The sequence below is a fragment of the Selaginella moellendorffii genome, unplaced genomic scaffold, assembly GCF_000143415.4.
Source record: "Selaginella moellendorffii unplaced genomic scaffold, v1.0 SELMOscaffold_134, whole genome shotgun sequence".
Taxonomy (NCBI): domain Eukaryota; kingdom Viridiplantae; phylum Streptophyta; class Lycopodiopsida; order Selaginellales; family Selaginellaceae; genus Selaginella; species Selaginella moellendorffii.
The window spans coordinates 230,195-250,767 of record NW_003314395.1 but is presented as its reverse complement, the minus strand read 5'-3'; the positions used below and the strand labels follow the sequence as shown (position 1 = coordinate 250,767).

Below are 20,573 nucleotides of genomic sequence, written 5' to 3'. Positions count from 1 at the left end.
TCATTTTAGTACTGAGAAGTAAAAATCTAGTACAACACAAGGCGAAGTTATGTACCTTTATTGATCATCATCAGCCAAATTGTAAATATCTTACCGGCTTTCATCATCTCAACTGTCTTGTTGTCTGCTCTAGACGGATGAGAAGGAAAGTTTTTTGAAAGAGAAGGAATTCACAAGGGACTCTCAAGGATACGTCTGCAGTGGAAGAGCTCCCCTCCACAGTAGAATTTTGGTATATTAGTCCTCGAGAAACGTTTAAAGTGAAGCATATAAAAAAAATATAAAGTACCTGTCGCTTGGATTGCCGTGCTGGAGAGATTCATGTCAGACACGTCAACCTTCTCTTCTTCTCTCTTCTCTCGAGAGTTTGTTAAAAGGTTATCTTGTTATTTAGCCACCGAAAGCCCAGCCGACTTCTTAGAAGACGAGCAGGCTAATCGCAGCAGTTACCAAAGAAGTAAGCAACGCGGAGGCGAAATTCACACCGTTATTGCTCAGAAAATCCTCTCCAGTAATTCGTTTTACAGTCGGCCCTGGTTTTCCCACAACCTGTTCCACGGCAGAGATTGTAAACAAGAGAACTAGCAAAAGCTTTCAAGAAACTTGCCTTCTTTCTCACTTTGCACATTCCAGAGAACTGGACGGTTGCTCCAAGCAGCGAATCCATTAAGCTACCAATGAATCCTGCGAGGCATCCAAGCGGCAAAGCCTCCCACTGGCGAAGCATCGTGCTTCCTCGACATGGAGTCGTGAGCATCCCTGTTAGAACGTAAACCAGACCGATGAAAGCTCCTCCAACAGCAGCAGCAGCAGTTCCCAGCAGTGTAACTCCACCGTTGGTACCTCGAGGCACCACCTGAAAGACAAAGATAAAGTTTCAAGGAATTCACTCTCGAAGTTTTTCCTTTGCTTGCCTGCATTGTCGTGATCAAGCGTGGTTGGCTTTTGCTAAGGACTCCAACCTCGGACGACCAAGTATCTCCCGCGCAGCAAGCATAGTAGCCGAGAATTCCTCCGAGAAGGCCAGTGACAAGAGCATCCCCCTTGGAATCCATACACTTGTCTTCCCAGCCAGTATAATATACCACAGCGAGCGATAGCAAAGTTCCACCCGCACTGTTGGCAAGAACCTGGAGCCTACGAAAAGAATTTATTCAACACTCTCTACAAGAACAAACTCACAAAGTAGGAAAACCTTGGGCAAAATCTACAAACTTACCAGTCTCGTTGGCCACCCTCCTTGAAATCGTCGTCCACGCCTCGTTTTTCATCGGACTTATACTTCGTGAGGAACGAGGAACTCAAGTAAAACGCCAGGACGAGAGCTCCAAACCTTGAAAAGCAAAAAAAGAATTTCAACACACAACAGTCCAAGAACAAAGAAGCACAGAAAAGAATTCCCACACAACCAGGACAAGATTTCTACCGGATTCCCGAGGCCATGGACAGCGATAGCACCACGAAACCCGCCACAGCTCCCGATGGCGAGAGGGATTTCTTCACAAGTCCCCGCGCGGCGACGAGAGCCGCCACAAGCATCGCCAGGACGATTTTCAGCATCGCCTCCATCTGCAGCAGAGTTAGAAGAGGAGAGATTTCGCTCGCGATCGATCGGAAACAGTGATAGGCGCTTACATTTCCTGCGATGGCTTGCTCCTCGCAAGCCCTAAATCTTAACCATCGTTAACAAATTCTAATTATTAAGAATAGTCAAATATTCCTTATTCCTCATCTTTGATTTTCTCGAATGAATGGTAGGACCATCGTACTGCAAGAAACATGATCCTCGATTCTAACATTATGAACTGGATGAGAGCTGGGATTTGATTAAAATCCAAAAGTAGCTTGCAGATCTTTGTGGGAGATCTTCGTGGTCGATGCCATTGAACAAATTCGTTGGACCTTAAAAGAGTGGACTCAAATTTCTTGTAATTTTGAGCTCAGATGGTAGAGCGATCGCTTTGCATGCGATAGGTAAGGGGATCGATGCCCCTCTCCTCCACTTCCAAATTTAAGTGAAGATAATAGAGAGGAGAAATGCTTTTGATCCGGCATTTTCCGATTTTACCTTTTCAACCATGACCAAAAAAATGGAGGTGAGGGGCATCAATCCCCTTACCTATCGCATGCGAAGCAATCGCTCTACCATCTGAGCTACACCCCCTCAGCAAAAGTAATCAGCATGTATGTGAAAGCACGTCCACCACATATCAATCCATTTATTCCAGCAAAATATGGTTTTCTATCTAGTGTAGACTAGCACTTCGCATCTTTCTTCATTACTACTATGAAATTTAGTTTAGATATGATGTTGCTTTTCAACGGCTATGGATGCAGCTGTGCGCACAAAGGCTAGAGTCTTCTCCCACGACCGTTGCAATCGTGCTCATACACCACGCATTTTATTCCGTCGTCGACATTCACGAACATCGGAAAGGTATTTACCTTTCTTTTTTCTTTCGGCCTTTGAAAGATTCAGGGAGGTTAACTAAAATGCCTGGCTAGAGGGAAGGCATTAACACAAAGTTTGGAAACGTTCCGACGGGAAAAGGCACAGTATGACTGACTGTGAATTATAGAAATGACTGTGAATTCCCTAGAGCACTTGGAATGGTCGATATTTACTATCAGACGCTCTAGTTACGATGGTGATTCAGAAGTTTGCTGAACCAAAGTTTCATGTTCTGATCGTGGAAGTTTGGCTTTTTTTAGATGGGTGAGCTCAAGAAGCTCGACTCTCAAAAGCGAGTGCCAGCACCATATGGGGAGCTCATGCCATGCATTACCCCCAATCTGGAGGCAGAGATGGAGACGCCACCTCGAAATGCGAGAGACAAAAGTTCTGGGATCAAAGTTTTGGTATAGAAAAAGTACTCGATGGATCACAGAACTTACTGAACGTGGTAACACAAAACAATGGAGGTGAGGGGCATCGATCCCCTTACCTATCGCATGCGAAGCGATCGCTCTACCATCTGAGCTACACCCCCTGAGCAAAACTTATCTGCATTATCAACGACTGGGCCACCACGGTATAAGAAAGGCCGCGACATCTAACAAGACAATCCATTTATTCCAGCAAGAGAAAGAGATTAGCTCTGGTTTTCAATCTAGTTGCATCTTTCTTGTCATGACGGGTAAGTCCTTGCTGGTTTTCACAGTGATCGAGATATGAGATCTACGCTTGCGAGCTGACAAGTTCTTCAAGCTTGTTGCTGCTGAGAATTGGTCCCACCACTGTGCCCAATATGGGAAAGAGACAGCTCCTCAACACCTTGCTACTGGAAACACTCTTCAATCACATGTGAACTTTCGATTTGCTGGTTTGATTTACAATCTGATACTATAGCTGTACTTATGAAACAAGTTTTAGAACAAGAAAATTTACTTCAGTACGAATCTAATAATGGCTATAGCATCAGATGAATCATTCAACAAGGTGAATTCAATCATTCATTCATATAATTGTTGCATTTCTGGTTTCTTTAAGTATTCAGAAATGTAAACTCGATTTTCTCGCCTTGACGAGTTCAATAGAGTGTCAAGAGGATGGAAGAAACGATCATGCACTTGAGATTGGACCGGACGACGCAGCACTCGTGAGCTGTATCCAAGATGCCTTTGCTGAAAGCAAAAGAGGAGAGAGCAAAAAGGACGTTGCGGCAGCAGCCAAGGAAAGCGACTGGAGTTGCAACACGAACCTTGTCTTGGAGCCTGTCTCTATGCGCTTAACTCCTAATCATCTCGTCGAGCCTGGATTGGCATACCTTGCGGTCCTCGGTGTCGATTCCACCTCATGCTTGACATATCCGTTGCTTTTGGAGTGACAATTTTGCATTTGTTTCTTGTCCTTGGATTGAGATTTATCTCCATAATACTGTTCTGGAAGCAACGGTTTTGTTTGTGATAAAAGCAGCTGAAAATACTTTAGTCGCGGAATTAGAATTGGATGCTAGAATAACAATGTTGCTTTGTACTGAAAGAGAGTGACGATCAAGTAGGTGTCTGTCTGGTGCACTGATGGAGGTAAGTGACCCTTTTTTTCTCCAGTGCTTCAGAGGTTCCAGCCAGTGATATGTTTTTCTTTTTTAATATTTTTTTTTTACTTTTCTCTGGTTTTGGAAAAAAAAATAAAAATGGATACAGGCCTAAAGCTGTGTATTAGTTGCCGACAACTTTTCGCAAAAGCATGTTCGGTTCTGGAAGACTTGATTGCAGCAGAGTGTTTGGGATGGCAAGTAGTAAGCGCTTAAGTAGGTTCTAATCCCGAGTTGATTGATCTTGCCGTGAGTGGACCAACCTGTGTTAGCATGGTATGGTTTGGACGCTGTTCTTTCACGTGCGTTTGACGTTGATTTCAACAGAATATTAAAAAAAACAAAAAACAAAACAGCCACATATAACTAAAATAAAAATAGAAAATCCAAAATGTTTCACTCCCTGCTGTTTAATTGAATGCAGGTATTGACCCCCTGTTCTTGCCTGAGAAATTTCCTGCGTACGTTACACAGAAGCTGAGCTTCGCGAAGCAAAAGCAAAATTTTCCATTTTTTTTTCTTACAATTTTTACTGTTGTTACCCACCCCATGAGATCAGATTGTTACCAAAAACAATGGTACCACTAGAGCTAGAGTCAGAACATTATTAGGACAATGGCCCTCCCCCGAAAAACTAGAGCTCTAAAATTTCGCTAGAATTCCCCCCGAAGAAGAGAATGGTCAAGGACGATTCCTCGCAAGCGCGTCCAGATGGGCGATCCGATGTAGATCTATCCCCCCACCGGATTACCATGATCAGTGATCGCCATCGCAATCACACGCATTCTTGCGACGCTTGGCAGATCTGGCCAGCAAGACGATGAGGAACGCGGCGATGAGCACCAGCGCCGCGATGCCACACGCGATCCCCACAATTCTCCACACATTGTCGACGTAGTAGTGGTGGTGATGGATGTCGTGGTACTCTAGATCGGCAATGTTGGAGCCGGAGCCGCCAGCGTAGAAGTACTGCGGAGGCGGAGGAGCGTAGCGGTTAGCCCCGGAGGATCCCCACGACGTCGGCGGCGGGTAATTGGCGGAGGAGGAGGGGGGCACCGGCGGCGCTTGTGCTTGCGGCGGAGGATTGGGCGGAGATGGGCTCTTGGGGCACTGGCTCAGGCAATTCCCGGCGCCACAGTATCCATCCCCGGTCCCGCAGTAGCCATTCACTCCACAGCAGCAGTTCTGGGGGCACTGGACGGTGGGGCTGCAAGGAATCGTGGCCCAGCACGGACGCGCTCCTCCCCCGAGGAGAAGCGCGACGATGGAGATGGAGATTGGAGCTAGTAGCGGGCGGGGGAGGAAGAACAGGGGAGACCTGGCGAGGACTAGCGTGGGCGACATCAGCATGACTAAAAGATTGGTGACACTAGCGGCGCCTCCTCCCTACCAGCGGCGCCCGCGGCAATGGATGCGCGAGGAGAGAAGAAAATTAAAGAGGAGAGAAGAAAGGGAAAGAGTGTGGATGGATGGACACGGGGAAGAAGGAGAAGTTAGAAGAGACTTACCATCGCTCTCCGACGTGGTGATATGGCAATGGCGCAACGATGAGAGAGAGAGAGAGAGAGAGGAGAGAGAGCCCCAAAAGAGGAGAAGGAAAATGAGAATAAAGTTTTGTTGTTGTTGTTGTTGTTGTGGCAGAGCGCAACGATTAAAAAGTAACAACGCTTTCGAGAGGCAAAATCCCTCTCGGTGTGAGGACAACGTGGATATATCTTGTCCCCACTTGCCTGGACGGGGCATATTCCTCTGCGTTTAGGGTTCTTGAGGATCTCACATTGTTTACCTTTAAGATATGGAGTAAGAATGCTTTTAGGGTTTTTGAGAACCTCTCCCATTGTTTACCTTTAAGATCCAAGTGGAGCTCTGGATATGAAAGATCGAGTTTTGCTGCTATGCTACTACACGATCAATCAATCTCTCCAAAGCCCAGAGACGAAGAATCAAGAGACCGATCGATCGACCGATCACAGGCTCACAACCGCGCAGCCCAACACCGTCCCGGAGCACCAAGTCATGCTCGTCGTCCCCTTCTTCTCGAATTCGCCACCCTCCACGCTCCAGATATCCACCTCCTTCAATACGTGAATCCTCATGCTCTCCTGCTGCGGCCCCAAGATCCCCCCAACCACGTACAAGTCGTTTCCAATCCCCGCCACCCCAAACCCTATCCTGTGGAAGTACTCGGCCCAGTGCCGCCATAGCTGCGGCTCGTTCAAGCCCCGGATCAAGTAGGAGCTCGCCACCCCGCAAACCTCATCGCCCACCACCGCCAATCTCCCCGGGAACTCCCGCCACTGCGACCCATGCAGCGTCCACGAATCCAGCGCCGGATCGTAGAGCTGGACGAGCGAGTGGCCCTTGTACAGCAGCGCCATGGCGCCGCCAAGAACAAGCCCCGAGCACGCCGCGTTGTGGACCTCGCCCACGTCCGCGATGGCGTCCCAGCGGTCGGCCTCCGGATCGTAGATCTCCGCCGAGGCGAGCGGGCGGCGCGAGCAGCCGAATCCCCCCGCCACGATGATCTTGCCCGCCACCGCCGCGCAGGCGAACTGGGACCTGGGCGTGAGCATGGGCGATCGCGCCTCCCATCGCCCCTGGAGCGCGTCGAAGCACCACACGGCGGCGCTGGCGAAGGGGCGGTCGCGCTCGCCGGTGGCGTGATCCACCTCGTCGCTGCCGCCGCCGACGACGAAGAGCTGGCGGTGGAGCGCGGCGGTGCCGAAGTTGGAGAGGCGCGCAATGGAGGAGGGGAAGAGTGGCAGCGTGTGCCAGTGGCCGCCGGATGGATCGTAGGCCTCCCACACGCGGTCGGGCTCGAAGGATGTGACGAAGAGCCACTCCTCGCGCAGCCCCGCCGCGGACCTTACCCGGAAGAGCTCGGCGCCACCACTGCCGCCGCCGCCGTTGCGCAGCGCCGCGCGCCACGACCGGCACACCGCCCGCATTGCCCTGTGCATCCCTAGCGGCGCCCGCGCCAGGCACTGCATTGCAATCGCATCCGGGAGCCCCTCGATCAAGCTCGCCATTCGCTGGGATCACTACCAATGCCGCGCCGCACCGCCGCCGCCTCCGGACCATCTAAGAATGGGAAAATCCAGCTCTCGCTAGCTCTCTCCCTCGCTCGCGCGCCTCGCGCTCAAGAACCCTAACGAATATCCTGATAAATGTGCTTTTGCTGTACGTAGCACTTGTGCTAGGATATTCGATGGGGTTAATTTCCCGCCATTTTTTTGTGTTTCGGCTATGGCGTTTAGGAGCATTGGGGCCGGTGGTAGGGCAGAGGATGGAGGCGAGGATAGCCGTGGTGGAGGCGCCGGCGCTGGCAAGCTCAGCTTCTACGAGGCGGCGCCCGATGAGGAGATCTCGCTGGAAGATTTTGAGGAGTACGCGCTGGATCGGCTGCGAGGTTTGTTGTTTTGATCAAATTTCATGAAAATCTCGGCTGCTGGAACGTTTCGTTGCCGGCTCAGTGCTGAAAGAAATCGAGGAAGCGCGGTCGAGGGGGAAGAAGATGGAGGAGATGGATCCGCTGGTGCGTGTCTGTGAGATGTGAGAATGGGGCCGTTGTAATGCGTTCCAAATTTTGATTTTGCCAGGTGAGCGATCTCTGGAGGAAACATATGGGGAGCGATTCCAGCAAGAAGGACGTGATTTCGCATTTCATCTTGCGCCTAGCTTATTGTCGCACGTATGGCATTTTTTTCGTTTTTCTTTGTTTTGGATATCCAGATTGTTTAACTCTCGTGTCTTCAGCGAGGATCTGCGCCGGTGGTTCCTTGGAATCGAGTCTGTTTTGTTTCGTCATCGTTTCCGATGTGAAATGCCGGCTGCACAGGTCTGGAAGTTTCATTTCCTTCTCTTTTTGTTTTCAAGTTCTCGTGTTCGTTTGCAGCAAAAACTTATGGACGATTGCAATCTGCCTTACAAAGCAATGACCAGTGCTGAAATTGAGGTATTCATTTCAAGGGCGCCCCAAGTAACTCCCTTGGTCTTGCAGGCGGTGAAGGAAAATTTAGAGAGTGTGGCGCGTTCGACAAATCAGGTTTCGAACTGTAAGCCTTCGATTGTATATGCGGTCACTTTCTAATCTTTTATACTGTACATTTACGTGCAGCTAAAATGTACTACAAAGTTCCGTTTGAAGACGTGCCAGAGCTTGTAAGCGGCCGTAAGGTTTATCTTCGACGTGGTGAAGCTTTTGTTCCCAGAGAGCAAGTAAGATTCCTGACAAAAGGCATTTAATTACTTTTATTTGTTGCAGCTAAGCTTTTTGGTTGTTGGCCAATTTCGGTCTCGCTTGTCCAAAGCTCTCGTTCTAACTAACCGGTAAGCATCGATATCTACAACACACTACTGATTTAATCTGCCTGAACGCAGAAAGTGGATTTCTTTCATTGCTGGAGAAGAGAAAGATCGACTGGCACCGGTAAAGTTCAGAGTGTTTTTTATGGTTGACTTCACGCAACATGGCATTTTTTAGATGGTTGAGGCTTTGAGTACACGATATCTAGGACCTGACTATACTCAGGTATTGATGTTTGTAAAGGCAGCTCAATTTACGTTCGTTCGCAGCCAAAATCATCGAATGAGATCGCTTTGCAAGATCTTGATCAACTGGCAAAGGCTTCATTTCCACTGTGCATGCGAAGTTTATTCTTTCAGGTTTGGCCTATCTAGCAATCAGTTAACGGCTTTATCTTCGTTGTTTCAGCTGCGTGATGACCATCATTTGAGGCACGGCGGCCGGCAGCAACTTGGACTCTTCTTAAAGGTGAGATGCTTGTCTTTCGTTTGCTTCTTTATACTAAAGTTTCTACGGTGCAGGGGATCGGTCTAAAGCTGGAAGATGCCTTGGCATTCTGGAGAGCCGAGTTTTCTCGAAAGGTGCGCAAAAACTTGAAAAGTTTCGAGTATCTAACGGGAGTAATTTATTAGGTGGGTGTTGAAAAGTTCGACAAAGAGTACGCGTATAACGTCCGTCACAACTATGGAAAAGAAGGAAAGCGAACGGTAAGTTTCTTTAAGGTTTGTGGAAACAATACTTACATGTGGCTCCTCGTGCAGGACTATACACCTTATTCATGTGTGAAACTGATCATGTCAACTCCTGGCGTTGGAGATCATCACGGATGTCCCTATCGCCACTTCAGGTGTGGTCTGTCCAGTTTCAAAAAGACGCTCCCATTCATTCGTTGCTAGTGACACGCAGCGAGGACAAATTGCGTGCTTCTTTAGGTGGTCTGGGATTAAATTCCAGGCAAGTATCTTCCGCGCTTGAAAAGACCCGAAGCCAGCATTACCAGGTTCGTTCCGGGGACAAAGGCTTTAAAGCTCAGCTGCTAACTTTTCCCGTCCTTGGCAGCTGGCCTGTGCCGAAGTTTTCGAAGCCGTGCACGGGTGTTCTAGCGATGGCATCAACCATCCAAATCAATACTTCGAGCAAAGCCGAGCTCTCTTGCAGCAACCAAAGGTGAAGCAAATGTGTTCTTTCTCATTTAATGACACAGTGGAATTCTTTTCACAGGAAGAACCAGCATCAGGTGGCGAGAACAATAATAACGATGCCAACGAAGAGAAAACAACGCTGATGATATCGTAATAAGCTTGCTAATTCAAAGCCACGGCAGATATATTATGGAGCAAAACAATCACATACAATCAATCTCCCAGGTAGAAAAAAATTTGCATTCTTCTTTTGCTCTGCCTCACTAAGTATCGTGTTGGCTTGTTCCTTGCGATACGCCCGTCTCAACAGTGCTTCCAGGGAAGGGTATAGAGCCACAGCGGTGGTAGTAACCATTCTCATCATACTTGAAACGCTCCGAGAGGTGTGCCTCCATGATTTGGTAGTCGCCCCAGGTCTCTTCTCCAAACTTCGCGAGGATATCCGTGGCATCGAATCCCTTGTTCCTGTATCGACTTTTGCTGCGAGCAGCACAGAGTCAACACCCACAATCACAAAAAGAAAGGAAAAAGAACATGACTGACAGTACCTCCTTCTGTGGCTTGTGTTCATAACTGTCGCGTGCAACTGTCAGAGAAAAGAGAGATACTTCGTTAGAAACAATTGCAAAGCGAAAAAGCGAGCAATTTTTAATCTACCTTTAGTTCTTGCTCGCCATCTTTTCCAAGCACTAGGCCGGCTTCAACGAAAGCGTCAATCATGACCTCTGTGGTGATGAGATGCTAAGGAAATGGAGCTAAGAGCTGTTAGATACGATCTAAAGTGAAGAAAAGGCAAAAAAGAAAGGATACGGCAAGCTTTTGAAAGTCGACTTCCACCATCAGCGTCCGCCACCTTTGCAAACAGCACACGCGTGTTTTTGGGACTTCCCCTCATGATCTCCTGCAATTGTTTTTGCAAAAATCAAAGTCGATATTCCAAAGCAAAACAAGGACGATATTCCATACCAATCCCTTCAAGGACACCGAGACCGGTCTTTTGTCCAAAGTTGCAGCTACATCTGGCAAGCATTTCTGGGAGAGAAGAAACGAGTTAAGAAAACCCCGAGAATTTACGTGCATGAACTTGATTACCTCCAAAACGCCACGGGCTTTCTCCACGCGCTCTTCATTCCAGAGCTTCAGCATTAAAACCGTCAAGTGAAATCTCGTAGGCTTGATAAAGATTGATTTCTCGACTCCAGAATCTATGAAACCGGCTACGGTTAGCTGAGAGAGGAAAAACAATCACAGACCTTTCTTCTTTTTTAGCGTTAGAGGCACGTCTTGCAGTGGCTCGGTTCCTTCCGCTTTCTCTTCAGGCAAATCTGCGGTTGTTTCCATTTCCACCCGCACTTCAGCAACAGCATTTTGCTGTTCCCGTTCCGTATCCTCATCAGCAGCTACGGTTTCCAGGGTTTCTGATGCGGCGGTGTTATCTGTTTCCGTTACCTCTTCAGCAACAGTTTCCTCGGTTTCAGTGGCCAGTGTTTCACCTTCTACGTGCAACTGACTTCCTGATTCTGTTTCTTCCTCGCCTACGGTTTCCGTGGCTGCTGGTTCTTCCTCGACTTGTATCTCCGAAAGTACAGTTCCTTGAGTAGCGGCATCAGTTTCATCTCCTTCATTTGGCTGTATACCCAACGAACCGAGGACAGACTGACGAAACGCGTCCTCTACTGGTGCTTCGACCGAGCGAGTATCATCCACATGTTCCTCCACTCCGGAAGTCACAGTTTCTGCTGCTGCAGCTGCTGCTTCCTCTTCTGGCGCCTCCTGTTCTGGTGTTTCCTCTGCATCAGCTGCTGCTGTTTGTTCTTCATCAACGAGAGGAATTCCCAGCGATACTAGTACGGATTCCTGAAAGGCCTCCAGTTTTTGGACCAGAGAAGGATGGACGCTAAGTGGCAGAGAAAGGAAATGAGAGTACTGAAATTTCGCGTCGTTCACACCCTGCAAAAATGTGTTAGCAGATGAACAAGAATATCGACTTACACTTACTTCCTCAACTATTCTTTGTATCTCCTCTAGCGCTTTATTTACCGAATCCTCGGAAGATCCCTCCACAACTAAAACAAAAGCTCATCAGGCGCTAGCGTGAAAATATCTTACAGATAACGAATAAGCATACCGACAGGGTTTCCGAAGCGTATGGTTGTGTTTGTGTCTTTTTCAATCCGTTGTTTGACTTCATTCCTGCGGAGTAACAATAAGATCAGCTTACGCAACTGCACAATGAACTCACTTGTGTCCTTTAACTAGACGTAGCAGCTTCTTGTCAACCTGTAAAAGTAGTAGCATCAACACCGGAAGAGCAGATGAAATGCAGTATACCTGTATAGAGCCAGAGACCATTTCGCTGTCGTTCTGTTCGACATCACTGACATCTTTACATTCATCTGCTACGGTGTGCATGGTTCTCACTGTTAGCACATAATGCGCACAATCAGCTTTTAGGAAAAAAAACAGAGAGAAAGAAATTGCCTGCTTTCGGCATCCATTGCAAACTCCCACTCGCTAATCGTTTTGTCGAAGCTAGAACAATCCATTTCCAAATTAAAAATAATAAATAACAAAGGCATTTACCTGGGTTCAGAGAAGAGCTCCTACTGCTAGCAGACTTTTCCGTAACTGACTCAGCTTTGGTGTCTTTCTGACAGTTTTCCATGAGACACAAAAATGAACTCGAAAGGTACTAATACCTTGTCTATCACCGGTTGTAAAAGCCTTGTAGCTTGCTGCACGGCTTCGTCCGACAGACCCTCAACAACTAAAATTGAGAAGTTTAAAAAGAATAAAAAGTTACCAAGGGAGTCATACTGACCTATGTAGAATCCTGATTTTTGCTTCGAAAATGTCAACGAGGTATTGGATTCCGCTTCAATTTTTCGCTTCATTTTGTTTCTGATATTCACGGATGTTCAAGGCATTTTTCGAATAGCGTAGTACCTTTTTGCTTTGATTGACTGAATAACCGCTTGATTCACCTGTAAGAGTCATCTACTTGAGAAAAAACATTCAGTTCTTGGCTCATACCTCTACAGAAGCCGAGAACTTGTTCTCTGGTTTGTTGCTCGTGACATCTTCAAAAACGGCTGTAAGTTGGTCCAAGGATCCCGTGCTGGTAACAACATTTGGTTCCAAAGTTCCAGCATCTTAAACAAATCAAAGCGAATATCAGATGACCGAAACTGTGCCAACTTACCGGAAGATACACATTGAGCTGTGACTTTGGGCCTCCAAAGCTGCATTCCATGGTGCTTCATCGTTTGTCCAGTCGGCACTGCAAATATCTCTATGCTTCAATCTGATAAACAAATCGCTTTGGAAAATCTCCGAGAAAGTCACGAAAGAAATACCTGCATTTTGTGTCCTTCTCATTCTCTTCTCGGCGCGTACCACACCCAATGCAGCTCTTAGATCCACTTCACGATTCATATCCTTCCTTGTCATTGCAATATGGATGAATCAGAGAAGGTAAAAACCCGATCGAGAAGGCATACTCTTGCTACCGAAGACAAAGCGCGGATCGAAATACTCCCTCGCACGATCCTGCACGAAATCACTGGAAATTCGTGGGACTTCTAGCAGCGCCAAGCTCACCTGGTCACTGACGATGCAAAATCGCAAGCGCAAGCTGATATCATCTCCCGTGCCGCCGATGCGGCTCCTCGCGCTCTCGTCGAAGAACCCTAAGCACTACTTACGAACGTGCCACTCACAAAAAGGCAGTAAAGTAAATACTCGAGCAACCTGGTAAGAAAATGGAAAGTGTTTTACTCCAATTATTTACAAGTGTCCAGGCTATAATGCCGATGGTTCTTAGAGAAAGCGTCAAAAGAACTTGGAGCTCTCCATTAGACGTAACTATGTAGTGATTTTTCATCATAGTAGTTCTATCTATACTCTTTGTAAGTGTCCAAAGACTGCAAGCGCTGGAAGAGGCTTTTGTCTTGCCACCTGAAAATCACACATCATCAACGATGGAAGAACAACGAAAAAAGAGAAAAAAATTCATGGCTCGATTCTTATGCGTACCAATCGCAGAGGTTGTTCTTCGTCTTCTCGATTTTCTTTACACTCGGCGCTTTGCTGCTCCATAGTACTCGTGGCCAAGGGCGGCTTGAGCTCTGTTGGATACATCTCCGCCAAGAGCTTGGGATCCGGGTTTAAGGACTGGAACAGCTTCAAGCCAAAATTTCCCTGTAAGTTTTGCGTCAGATAAGCGCGGGGAGAAACTATGAATTCGTTACCTCTGATGTTATAAGCTTGCAAGCCAGGCCATCGATGGCGGTCACTGCTAGCACAGTCTAGCAAAGACAAAGAAACACTCTTTAGAAAACAAAGATTAAATCTTCCTTGCCTGCATGTAAGCCTCTATCAAGTCATCTAGCCCGATCCCGACACGATTAAAATCTCTGCTGTCCATCAGAAGCAGTCGCTCCGTTTCAGTTCCCCAGGTCCCGTCAGGATTCTTATAAAAAAAGTAGAGAAGTTTCGGTCGTCGTCAGCTTTTTCATTAAAAAAGAAGTACCTTGACGGACAAATTCGTCCCGAGCATGTCCCACGAGTTCATTCCTCGTTCCAGCTTCTCGGACAGAGGGAGCCGTGCCCGTCGAGCATAAATCGCCACAGGGAAAAAGCCTTCCGGGGATGAGCCAACCATGAGCCGGAGATCAGCGGCATAAATGTTCCCTTTGAGATTTGGAATTGTTCCGACATGATAGAGACGTCCACCATGATTTAAGCTGCTCCAACCGTGATTGCCGATCAAAGCCTGCGAACATATAACACCGGTGAATTCAAGTTTTCGCAATTGAAAGCTCTTACCTGGACAATGAAGCGATCGTAGCGATGGTCCATTCCCATAAACTCCTGAAGCTCACCTTCGTGAGTGATAGTCCAGACGCCAATACCGGCATTCGCGTAAGGAATTTTCACGACGGCGAGTCCTCCCATCCTCCGGACCCAAAGCGGGATCTCGGTCTTGGAAACGTCCCATATAGTATCCGGAGTCAGGATGCTCAGGCCACTCGCAGCTATCTCGGCATTGTGGAGATCATAAGCTTTGGCAGCCAGCATCTTGTTCCTTCCACCAGCCAAGCACGCGAGGATTGGATTAAAGACGAGAGTCCGCGTGAGTGGTGGAATTCTGCTCCATGGACGTTGTGTCACATATCTCAGTGCCGCTCGGACAGGCTCCCACACGGGCTCTGGAACGAACAAGCTCTTATCACCACCACCACTGCCGTTTTCTTCGTGAGACCTCCACAAAAGCTTGGCGGTGTTGATCATGATAATACCATCTTCGCGGCACTTCATCAAAGGATCGGGATCGTCCTCGTAGCATGGAACCAGGAAAACTGGCTCGCCCGCGAGCTCGGCTAGCGTAGCAGCATAGCCGGACGACTCCATCCTGTTCTTGTCGTATAAAACCGCGAGCCTGCCCTCTGGAAGCTGGTGACCATTGTAGCTCCCAGCGCGAATGTATGGCATGAGAGATTTCTCGAGCAGCGTGCGGTAGCCAGCAAACTCGAGTTCTTCGTTGGCTAGCGGCATGGCTTTCTGGCCGGATGGACACGAGTTCGTCTCGACGACCACGAAACGCTTCTGCCCGTGCTCGGTAGTCGTGGAAAACAAATCCGCCCCTCCCCACTGGAAGAATCTGGGAAAGAATTCTTTAAGACGATCGCAAGAGTCTCTCTAGAGAAGCTACATTGACAACAAAGAAACGCTACCTGGTCGAGAAGCTCAAGGCCCTGGCCACGGCGTCATGGTTTGCCTCCGGATGGAGATGGCAGTAGCGTTTCTTGATGCGATCGTTGCCCAGGGCCATGAAAGACCGCACCAGGGGATGAATCTGCGCGTTGAGGACCCGCGGATAGAAATGCTCCGACGGCTCGAAGGATCCGGGCTCGAAAACCTCGACGACGTGCTTCTTGCTGCCGCAATCCTTGCTTGGCGACGCCGGGAGATCCATAATATCGCCCGCCGCGATGCCGCTGGCACTCCTGCGAGCAAGATTTGGAGAATCCCTCTTTACCGATCGTGGGAGCTCAAGAAGAGTGCTGGTACGAAGGGAGAGTACGATCGCCAAAAGCCACCGCATAAGCGATTCATCCCTAATAAATGTGATGAGCAGCTTCACTCCCCAGGATTAGCAACCGAAGGAAGGATACGCGAGCGCATATTCTCGAACATAGGAACTGTTGATGCGAATAATTATCAAGTGCTTAATCTTAAGCAAGGGCCTCTACCTGTTCACGGAATATGCCGTCTTACTCAGTGTGGGCATTTGCAAAACCCTTGTTCTTGCGCGATGGAGCGCTCGTTGTGGTGGCTATGGCGCGCATTCTGGGAATGGAGGGATTCTCTATAGCAGCATACAGGTAAGCGCGTCCCTCGCTCAAGAAATCTCGCTGCTTGGTTTACTAGATTTTTCTCCGTAGTGATAGTGGTGGAAATCGAGTGACTTAGAGCGGGGATTTCTCGTTTCTAGAGGAGCTAGCGTCGTGAAACGAAGGGATGACTGGAGCGTTTTCAGTGGAAGTCCTGTCCGAGAAGCTTATCAAGCTAAACGCTTCGCAGCAAAGTATTGAAAGTAAGTTCGTTTCCATGAAATTCGTTCGCTTTACGCGGGTTTTCGTTTGCAGCTCTGTCACACTGGTGCATCTATCATCGCAAGCGAGCAAAGCAGATCGCCAAGACCTGGGAGAAGGAGTTTTTCTCGGCACCGAAAGAGAAGCGCGTCTCGTTTCTGTATCTCGCGAACGACATCATACAGAACAGCCGGAGGAAAGGATCGGAGTTTGTGTCGGAGTTTTGGAAGGTGTTGAACGGGGCTCTCAAGGACGTGAAAGCAAATGGAGACGAGAATGGCCGCAACGCAGTCTCTCGACTTGTAAGTCATTAGTTTGCTTTGAGCCGGAGTTTTAACGTTGTTTCTACATTGTTTTTGCGCAGGTAAACATATGGGAGGAAAGAAAAGTCTTTGGCTCTCGTGCACAAAGCCTCAAAGAGACTCTGTTGGGAAATAATCCAGTTCCGGACTTCGAGATCCCGGATAAAGAAAAGGAGAAAGGGAAGGACAAACCAACCACTTCTTCGAGTTTTATAAAGATCGTAAGAGACTATTCCCGAGCTCAGCTTCTAAAATCATAGCTTTTGTTTTTCGCTTCTACGTGACAGAAACTAGACGGTAGCATCCTTGAGAAGGTGGCCAAAGCATTCCAGGATGTAAACGACGGTCTCTCTAATGAAGAAGCCACGATCGAAGAATGTAACTCTATTAAACGGCGAATAGAAGCGTTAGGCAAGGAGGCTGCCAGCCACGGTGAGGAATACTTGTGCTTTGTTTCTCATAGCATTTTCGCTATGATTTTGCAGGCCAGGAAAATGAAAATTCCACTGTGCGCGATGAGCTGCAACAGCAGCGAGGAAATCTCTCGCAGCTGGTCGAGCAGCTCGAAACCATCGAAAGGAGTCGGTCTAAACTTGTAACTTACTTAAGGGAAGCTCTTGAAGACCAGGTAACACTCTTTCTTTCTGCGCTTGTTCCTGTAACAAATACAAATTTTTACTCGCACAGGAGAGAAAGTTGGAGCTCGTTAGATGCCAGATAGAGGTGAGAAATGTGGTTTCTCTTTTGTTGTCCTATAAGCATAAATCTTCGTTCTTTCAGGAATTTTCTTCTCCAGCCAAGCCGGTGACGAGAACACAAGCTCTCCCATCCGTGACACCGAGCCCGCTTCCTCCAGTCGTCCAAAGCATGGCTTCCATAGACGACGGAAGCAAGAAAGTCAAGGAAACTCCTACAGCGGCGGAGGTTGCAGCAAAACTCGCTGCCTCGTCGTCCTCGGCAGCCATGCTCTCGTCAATTTTCTCGTCACTGACACCGGAAGAGTTCGGCTTCCAGCCGGACAACAAGAGGCCCAAGCTCGTCGACTCGAGCAGCAGCGGCGGCGGCGGCGGCAGCACGAATCAAGGCCTCGCACAGCAGTTTATCCATCCAGCGTTTTCGCAAGCGCCACCTCCGCAAGCTCAACCTTTCCACTCGCAAGCACCGCCGCAACCGCAAGCTCAAGTTCTTCACTCGCAAGCGCCGCCGCCACCACAAGCTCAAGTTCTTCACTCGAGTTTCCAGCCACAGCACTCACAGTTCTTGAGCACCGCTAACTTGAGAATGCCGTATCCATATCCAGGGATGGGACAACCTCCGCCGCCGCCACCGCCGCCACAGCAGCCGCCGCCTCAACTCCCGCCGCTCCCGCCAGGCCCTCCGCTACCACCGGTCTGTGCTCCAGCGCCGTCGTATCACTCGCTTCAAATCCCTCCAGGAATTAACTTCTATCCTCCAGCGCCTCAAGTTCCTCGCTAGAAAAACTTCTGTGGTTTGTGTTGTTAACTAAAATGTGTATTTTTGTACTACCAAACTCTTGAAGGTTAGTGGTCTAGCATTTATAAAATATCTCACTGCTTCAAGTTTTTTTTAATCAAAATGCATGTTTATTTATAAATATCTATCACAATAAGGAGGAACTTTCTGGGCCGCCGGATCCAGCCAATCACAGCCGTCTGATGGGGGGGTAACTGTAAAGGGGTTATTTCTTTAACTACGTGTTAGCGAATAATTGCGCTGATGTTTGCTCCCGGGAGGCGGCCAAGCCAAGTGGGGCAAGAGAAGAAGGTGTGGCAACACGTGGCACATGCAAAGTGTTGACCAGAATTGTGTCTTTCCTGAAATTGCTATCATCGTCCAAACTTACATACAGATTTTTCTTGAGATTTTTTGAATTTTAAATTTTCCTGCAAAAACCCTCCCAACATGAAGCACCACTGCTTTAGAGAAAGGGCAAGAGAGCGATGCACTCAAGTAAATGGCTAGTGAAGCTGCGGCTCCCAAATCTCCCAGGTAAAGATCCCACTCAATCGCCACAGCAATCCCTGCGGGAACAAGTGCTAGCAGCAGATCCGGAGCTTGATGGGATGCCTTTCTATAGTCTCGCCACCATTGCTCCTAGCATTCTCCACTAGTGCTTGAGGGAAAGGGCATAGTGCTAAAGGAGAGCGAGTAAATGGCTAGGTGTAACGCATGGGATCATGGGATGACTGTCACCATGGATTTTTGGAACTTTGGAAGATAAATGGGGATAAAATAACCACTAAGGGCTCTTTTATCAAGTAATTGCCCCTTTTTTAGTTGGTTTAATGGGAAAGAGATAAGGTGCGCTCCAGTTGGTATTGGAGCAAATGGCACGGGTCGATTCCCATTGATTAGTGACTACTTAAAAATATAATATATCCTTGAGCAAAGTATATTTTTACCCCTAAATTTGAAATCATACATATTGGGCATCCATGCGTATGTCCTTCCTCTTGTGTGGAGTATCTATCCATGTATATGTCTTTCCTCTTGTGTGGAGTATCCATCCATGCGTATGTCCTTCCATGCGTATGTCTTTCCTCTTGTGTGGAGTATCCATGAACGAATGTACTATGTCCTTCCTCTTGTGTGGAGTATCCATCCATGCATATGTCCTTCCTCTTGTGTGAAGTATTCATGAACGAATGTACTATCTCCTTCTTCTTGTGTGGAATATCCATCCATGCGTATGTCCTTCCTCTTGTGTGGAGTATCCATGAACGAATGTACACAATAGAAGGATTGGTAGATTTAGTGTGGAAATGGAGGTGTTGGTTCCCCTTGGCTCAGTAAGGGTTGTTAGTCAATAGTCAATAAGATTTAGATATACTGTCACCGTGGATCCTTGGAACCTTGGGGGATAAATGGGGATAAAATAGCCACTAAAGGCTCTCTCATCAAGCAATTGCTCTTTTTCCAGTTGGCTTAAGGGGAGAGAAATAAAATGCACTACATTAGTGAAATTGCGGCTCCCAATCCCTGCCAACAGCAGATTTGGAGCTGCGGGCTCTAGATCCACTCCCAAGCCCCTAGCGGCAGCAACGGCACCTCCGCCAATGACAACAGAAGTGAGCGTGGCCACTAGAGAAGAGCTCTCATATGTTTTTCTTCTTTGTAATGATTATTAATGATGTATTGATCGGGCAATTATAGTAATGACATGGGCATGAAACTTACATTTTAAACATGAGGTTAACAGTTACCATTAAACACCTTTATGAATATTTATTTTTAAGTGAACATTTTTAATGCTTTACTAATAAATTAATCAACTTTATCGCCAAGTGTATGGCTATGATGCCATATACTAATATTAGTGTAGTGGGATTTTGGTAGCGGTTGGATTGGTTTCAATCTGGACCAGTTGCTCTTGTATATAAGCTAGAGTTTTTAGGCTAATTGATATGCACATTTCTGTATTCCCTTTCCATATTCCATGCACTCACATTGGTGGAGATGAGGGGCATCTTTGATTGTCCTTGGAGAGTGCTTAGATTTGGGATTTCGGTTTAGATCTAACTTTTGCATTGTCTAGATCTAACTTTTTTCATTTCCTTTCTTTTGTTCTTTCCTTTCAGGATTTTGGTTTAGATTTAGTTTTTTGCATTGTCTAGATTTACCATTTCCTTCCAGCTTTTTGTCATTTCTCTTCTTTTGCTCTTTCTTTTTCATTCATCTTCATGGTAGATCAGCAATCTCCCCCTTTGACTTTAGAGCAGCAGTTGGTTCAATTGTTTGATGCTATATGCTTGCAATTGACCAACCAAACTCAATTAATGGCGGCATTCACAGCATGTGGTCCAACTTCTCTTGCTCTTGGTGCCAATCCTTGTGTTCGGCCAGACTTCTTTCATGGGAATCTTGGGGATGATGTGTACCATTGGTTCAATCACTTCACAGTGATTGCCACATATCATTTTTAGGATGATGCTCAATGTTTGCGTGAGTTCCCCATGTGTCTCCAAGGGACGGTGTTGCAGTGGTACAATGGATTGAGCGCAGCCACTTGTGGGGATTGGAGTGTTCTTCTGGACATCTTCAAATGCGCCTTCAGACATGCCGATGATTGTGATGATGCCTTCCAATAATTGCATCATCTTCGCCAAGGGCCATCTAAGTCAATGATGCAATTTGGCGTTCATTTCCGAAGTCTTTTGCTTCATACAGAG

At 47.5% G+C, this 20,573-nt stretch overlaps 5 protein-coding genes, 1 non-coding gene and 1 pseudogene across 13 annotated transcripts in view; 2 read left to right on the top strand and 5 right to left on the bottom strand.

Moving 5' to 3' along the window:
- LOC9662127 (protein PGR) overlaps positions 1 to 1,672 on the bottom strand; it is a 2,809-nt gene extending 1,137 nt beyond the window's left edge. Inside the window, exons 1-7 of one of the 3 annotated variants that reach the window (XM_024666108.1) lie at positions 1,636 to 1,672; positions 1,427 to 1,569; positions 1,220 to 1,333; positions 915 to 1,137; positions 608 to 856; positions 194 to 549; positions 56 to 124 (exon numbers count right to left, since the gene is read on the bottom strand). In XM_024666108.1, the coding sequence (XP_024521876.1) occupies positions 418 to 549; positions 608 to 856; positions 915 to 1,137; positions 1,220 to 1,333; positions 1,427 to 1,569 (861 nt within the window). In that variant the 5' untranslated portion in view covers positions 1,636 to 1,672 and the 3' untranslated portion in view covers positions 56 to 124; positions 194 to 417. Of the gene's footprint in view, positions 1 to 55; positions 550 to 607; positions 857 to 914; positions 1,138 to 1,219; positions 1,334 to 1,426; positions 1,570 to 1,635 lie in introns of all 3 variants that reach the window. The other 2 variants (XM_024666109.1, XM_002992341.2) reach the window with 2 other exon arrangements.
- A 1,245-nt stretch (positions 1,673 to 2,917) lies between these two features.
- On the bottom strand, positions 2,918 to 2,990 carry TRNAA-CGC. Its single transcript has one exon. It is a non-coding gene; the product is annotated as a tRNA-Ala (tRNA).
- A 1,585-nt stretch (positions 2,991 to 4,575) lies between these two features.
- Positions 4,576 to 7,161, bottom strand: LOC9662126 (F-box/kelch-repeat protein SKIP30). The gene has a single exon (XM_002992339.2). The coding sequence runs from the start codon at positions 7,064 to 7,066 to the stop codon at positions 6,005 to 6,007; it is 1,062 nt and encodes a 353-aa protein (XP_002992385.1). The 5' UTR covers positions 7,067 to 7,161; the 3' UTR covers positions 4,576 to 6,004.
- A 113-nt stretch (positions 7,162 to 7,274) lies between these two features.
- Positions 7,275 to 9,654, top strand: LOC9661570 (annotated as a pseudogene).
- On the bottom strand, positions 9,634 to 13,186 carry LOC9662125. Of its 4 annotated transcripts, XM_024666080.1 has the most exons (21): positions 13,086 to 13,186; positions 12,986 to 13,034; positions 12,842 to 12,923; positions 12,688 to 12,765; positions 12,519 to 12,637; positions 12,432 to 12,469; positions 12,307 to 12,386; positions 12,185 to 12,252; positions 12,069 to 12,135; positions 11,967 to 12,017; positions 11,817 to 11,905; positions 11,728 to 11,765; positions 11,614 to 11,678; positions 11,484 to 11,551; positions 10,739 to 11,435; positions 10,578 to 10,690; positions 10,452 to 10,517; positions 10,296 to 10,386; positions 10,143 to 10,210; positions 10,034 to 10,071; positions 9,634 to 9,965 (listed from the first exon to the last, which is right to left on the bottom strand). In XM_024666080.1, the coding sequence occupies exons 1-21, from the start codon at positions 13,127 to 13,129 to the stop codon at positions 9,749 to 9,751; spliced, it is 2,226 nt and encodes a 741-aa protein (XP_024521848.1). In that variant the 5' UTR covers positions 13,130 to 13,186; the 3' UTR covers positions 9,634 to 9,748. The 4 variants fall into 4 exon arrangements, with proteins under 4 accessions (XP_024521848.1, XP_024521846.1, XP_024521847.1 ...); XM_024666078.1 differs by having other exon boundaries at positions 9,649 to 10,071; XM_024666079.1 differs by having other exon boundaries at positions 9,649 to 10,071; positions 12,842 to 12,927; positions 13,086 to 13,182.
- A 56-nt stretch (positions 13,187 to 13,242) lies between these two features.
- On the bottom strand, positions 13,243 to 15,591 carry LOC112343111. The gene is made up of 7 exons (XM_024666036.1): positions 15,221 to 15,591; positions 14,313 to 15,147; positions 14,017 to 14,259; positions 13,846 to 13,956; positions 13,736 to 13,792; positions 13,521 to 13,685; positions 13,243 to 13,442 (listed from the first exon to the last, which is right to left on the bottom strand). Exons 1-7 carry the CDS (start codon positions 15,589 to 15,591, stop codon positions 13,383 to 13,385), a joined length of 1,842 nt encoding a protein of 613 aa, XP_024521804.1. The 3' UTR covers positions 13,243 to 13,382.
- A 168-nt stretch (positions 15,592 to 15,759) lies between these two features.
- LOC9662124 (regulation of nuclear pre-mRNA domain-containing protein 1A) lies at positions 15,760 to 17,963 on the top strand. Of its 3 annotated transcripts, none has more exons than XM_024666106.1 (8): positions 15,760 to 15,871; positions 15,932 to 16,083; positions 16,136 to 16,383; positions 16,446 to 16,604; positions 16,671 to 16,815; positions 16,869 to 17,011; positions 17,071 to 17,106; positions 17,164 to 17,963. In XM_024666106.1, exons 2-8 carry the CDS (start codon positions 16,008 to 16,010, stop codon positions 17,857 to 17,859), a joined length of 1,503 nt encoding a protein of 500 aa, XP_024521874.1. In that variant the 5' UTR covers positions 15,760 to 15,871; positions 15,932 to 16,007; the 3' UTR covers positions 17,860 to 17,963. The 3 variants fall into 3 exon arrangements, with proteins under 3 accessions (XP_024521874.1, XP_002992425.1, XP_024521875.1); XM_002992379.2 differs by having other exon boundaries at positions 15,770 to 15,871; positions 15,982 to 16,083; XM_024666107.1 differs by having other exon boundaries at positions 15,770 to 15,871; positions 15,938 to 16,083.
- The last annotated feature ends 2,610 nt before the right edge of the window (positions 17,964 to 20,573 follow it).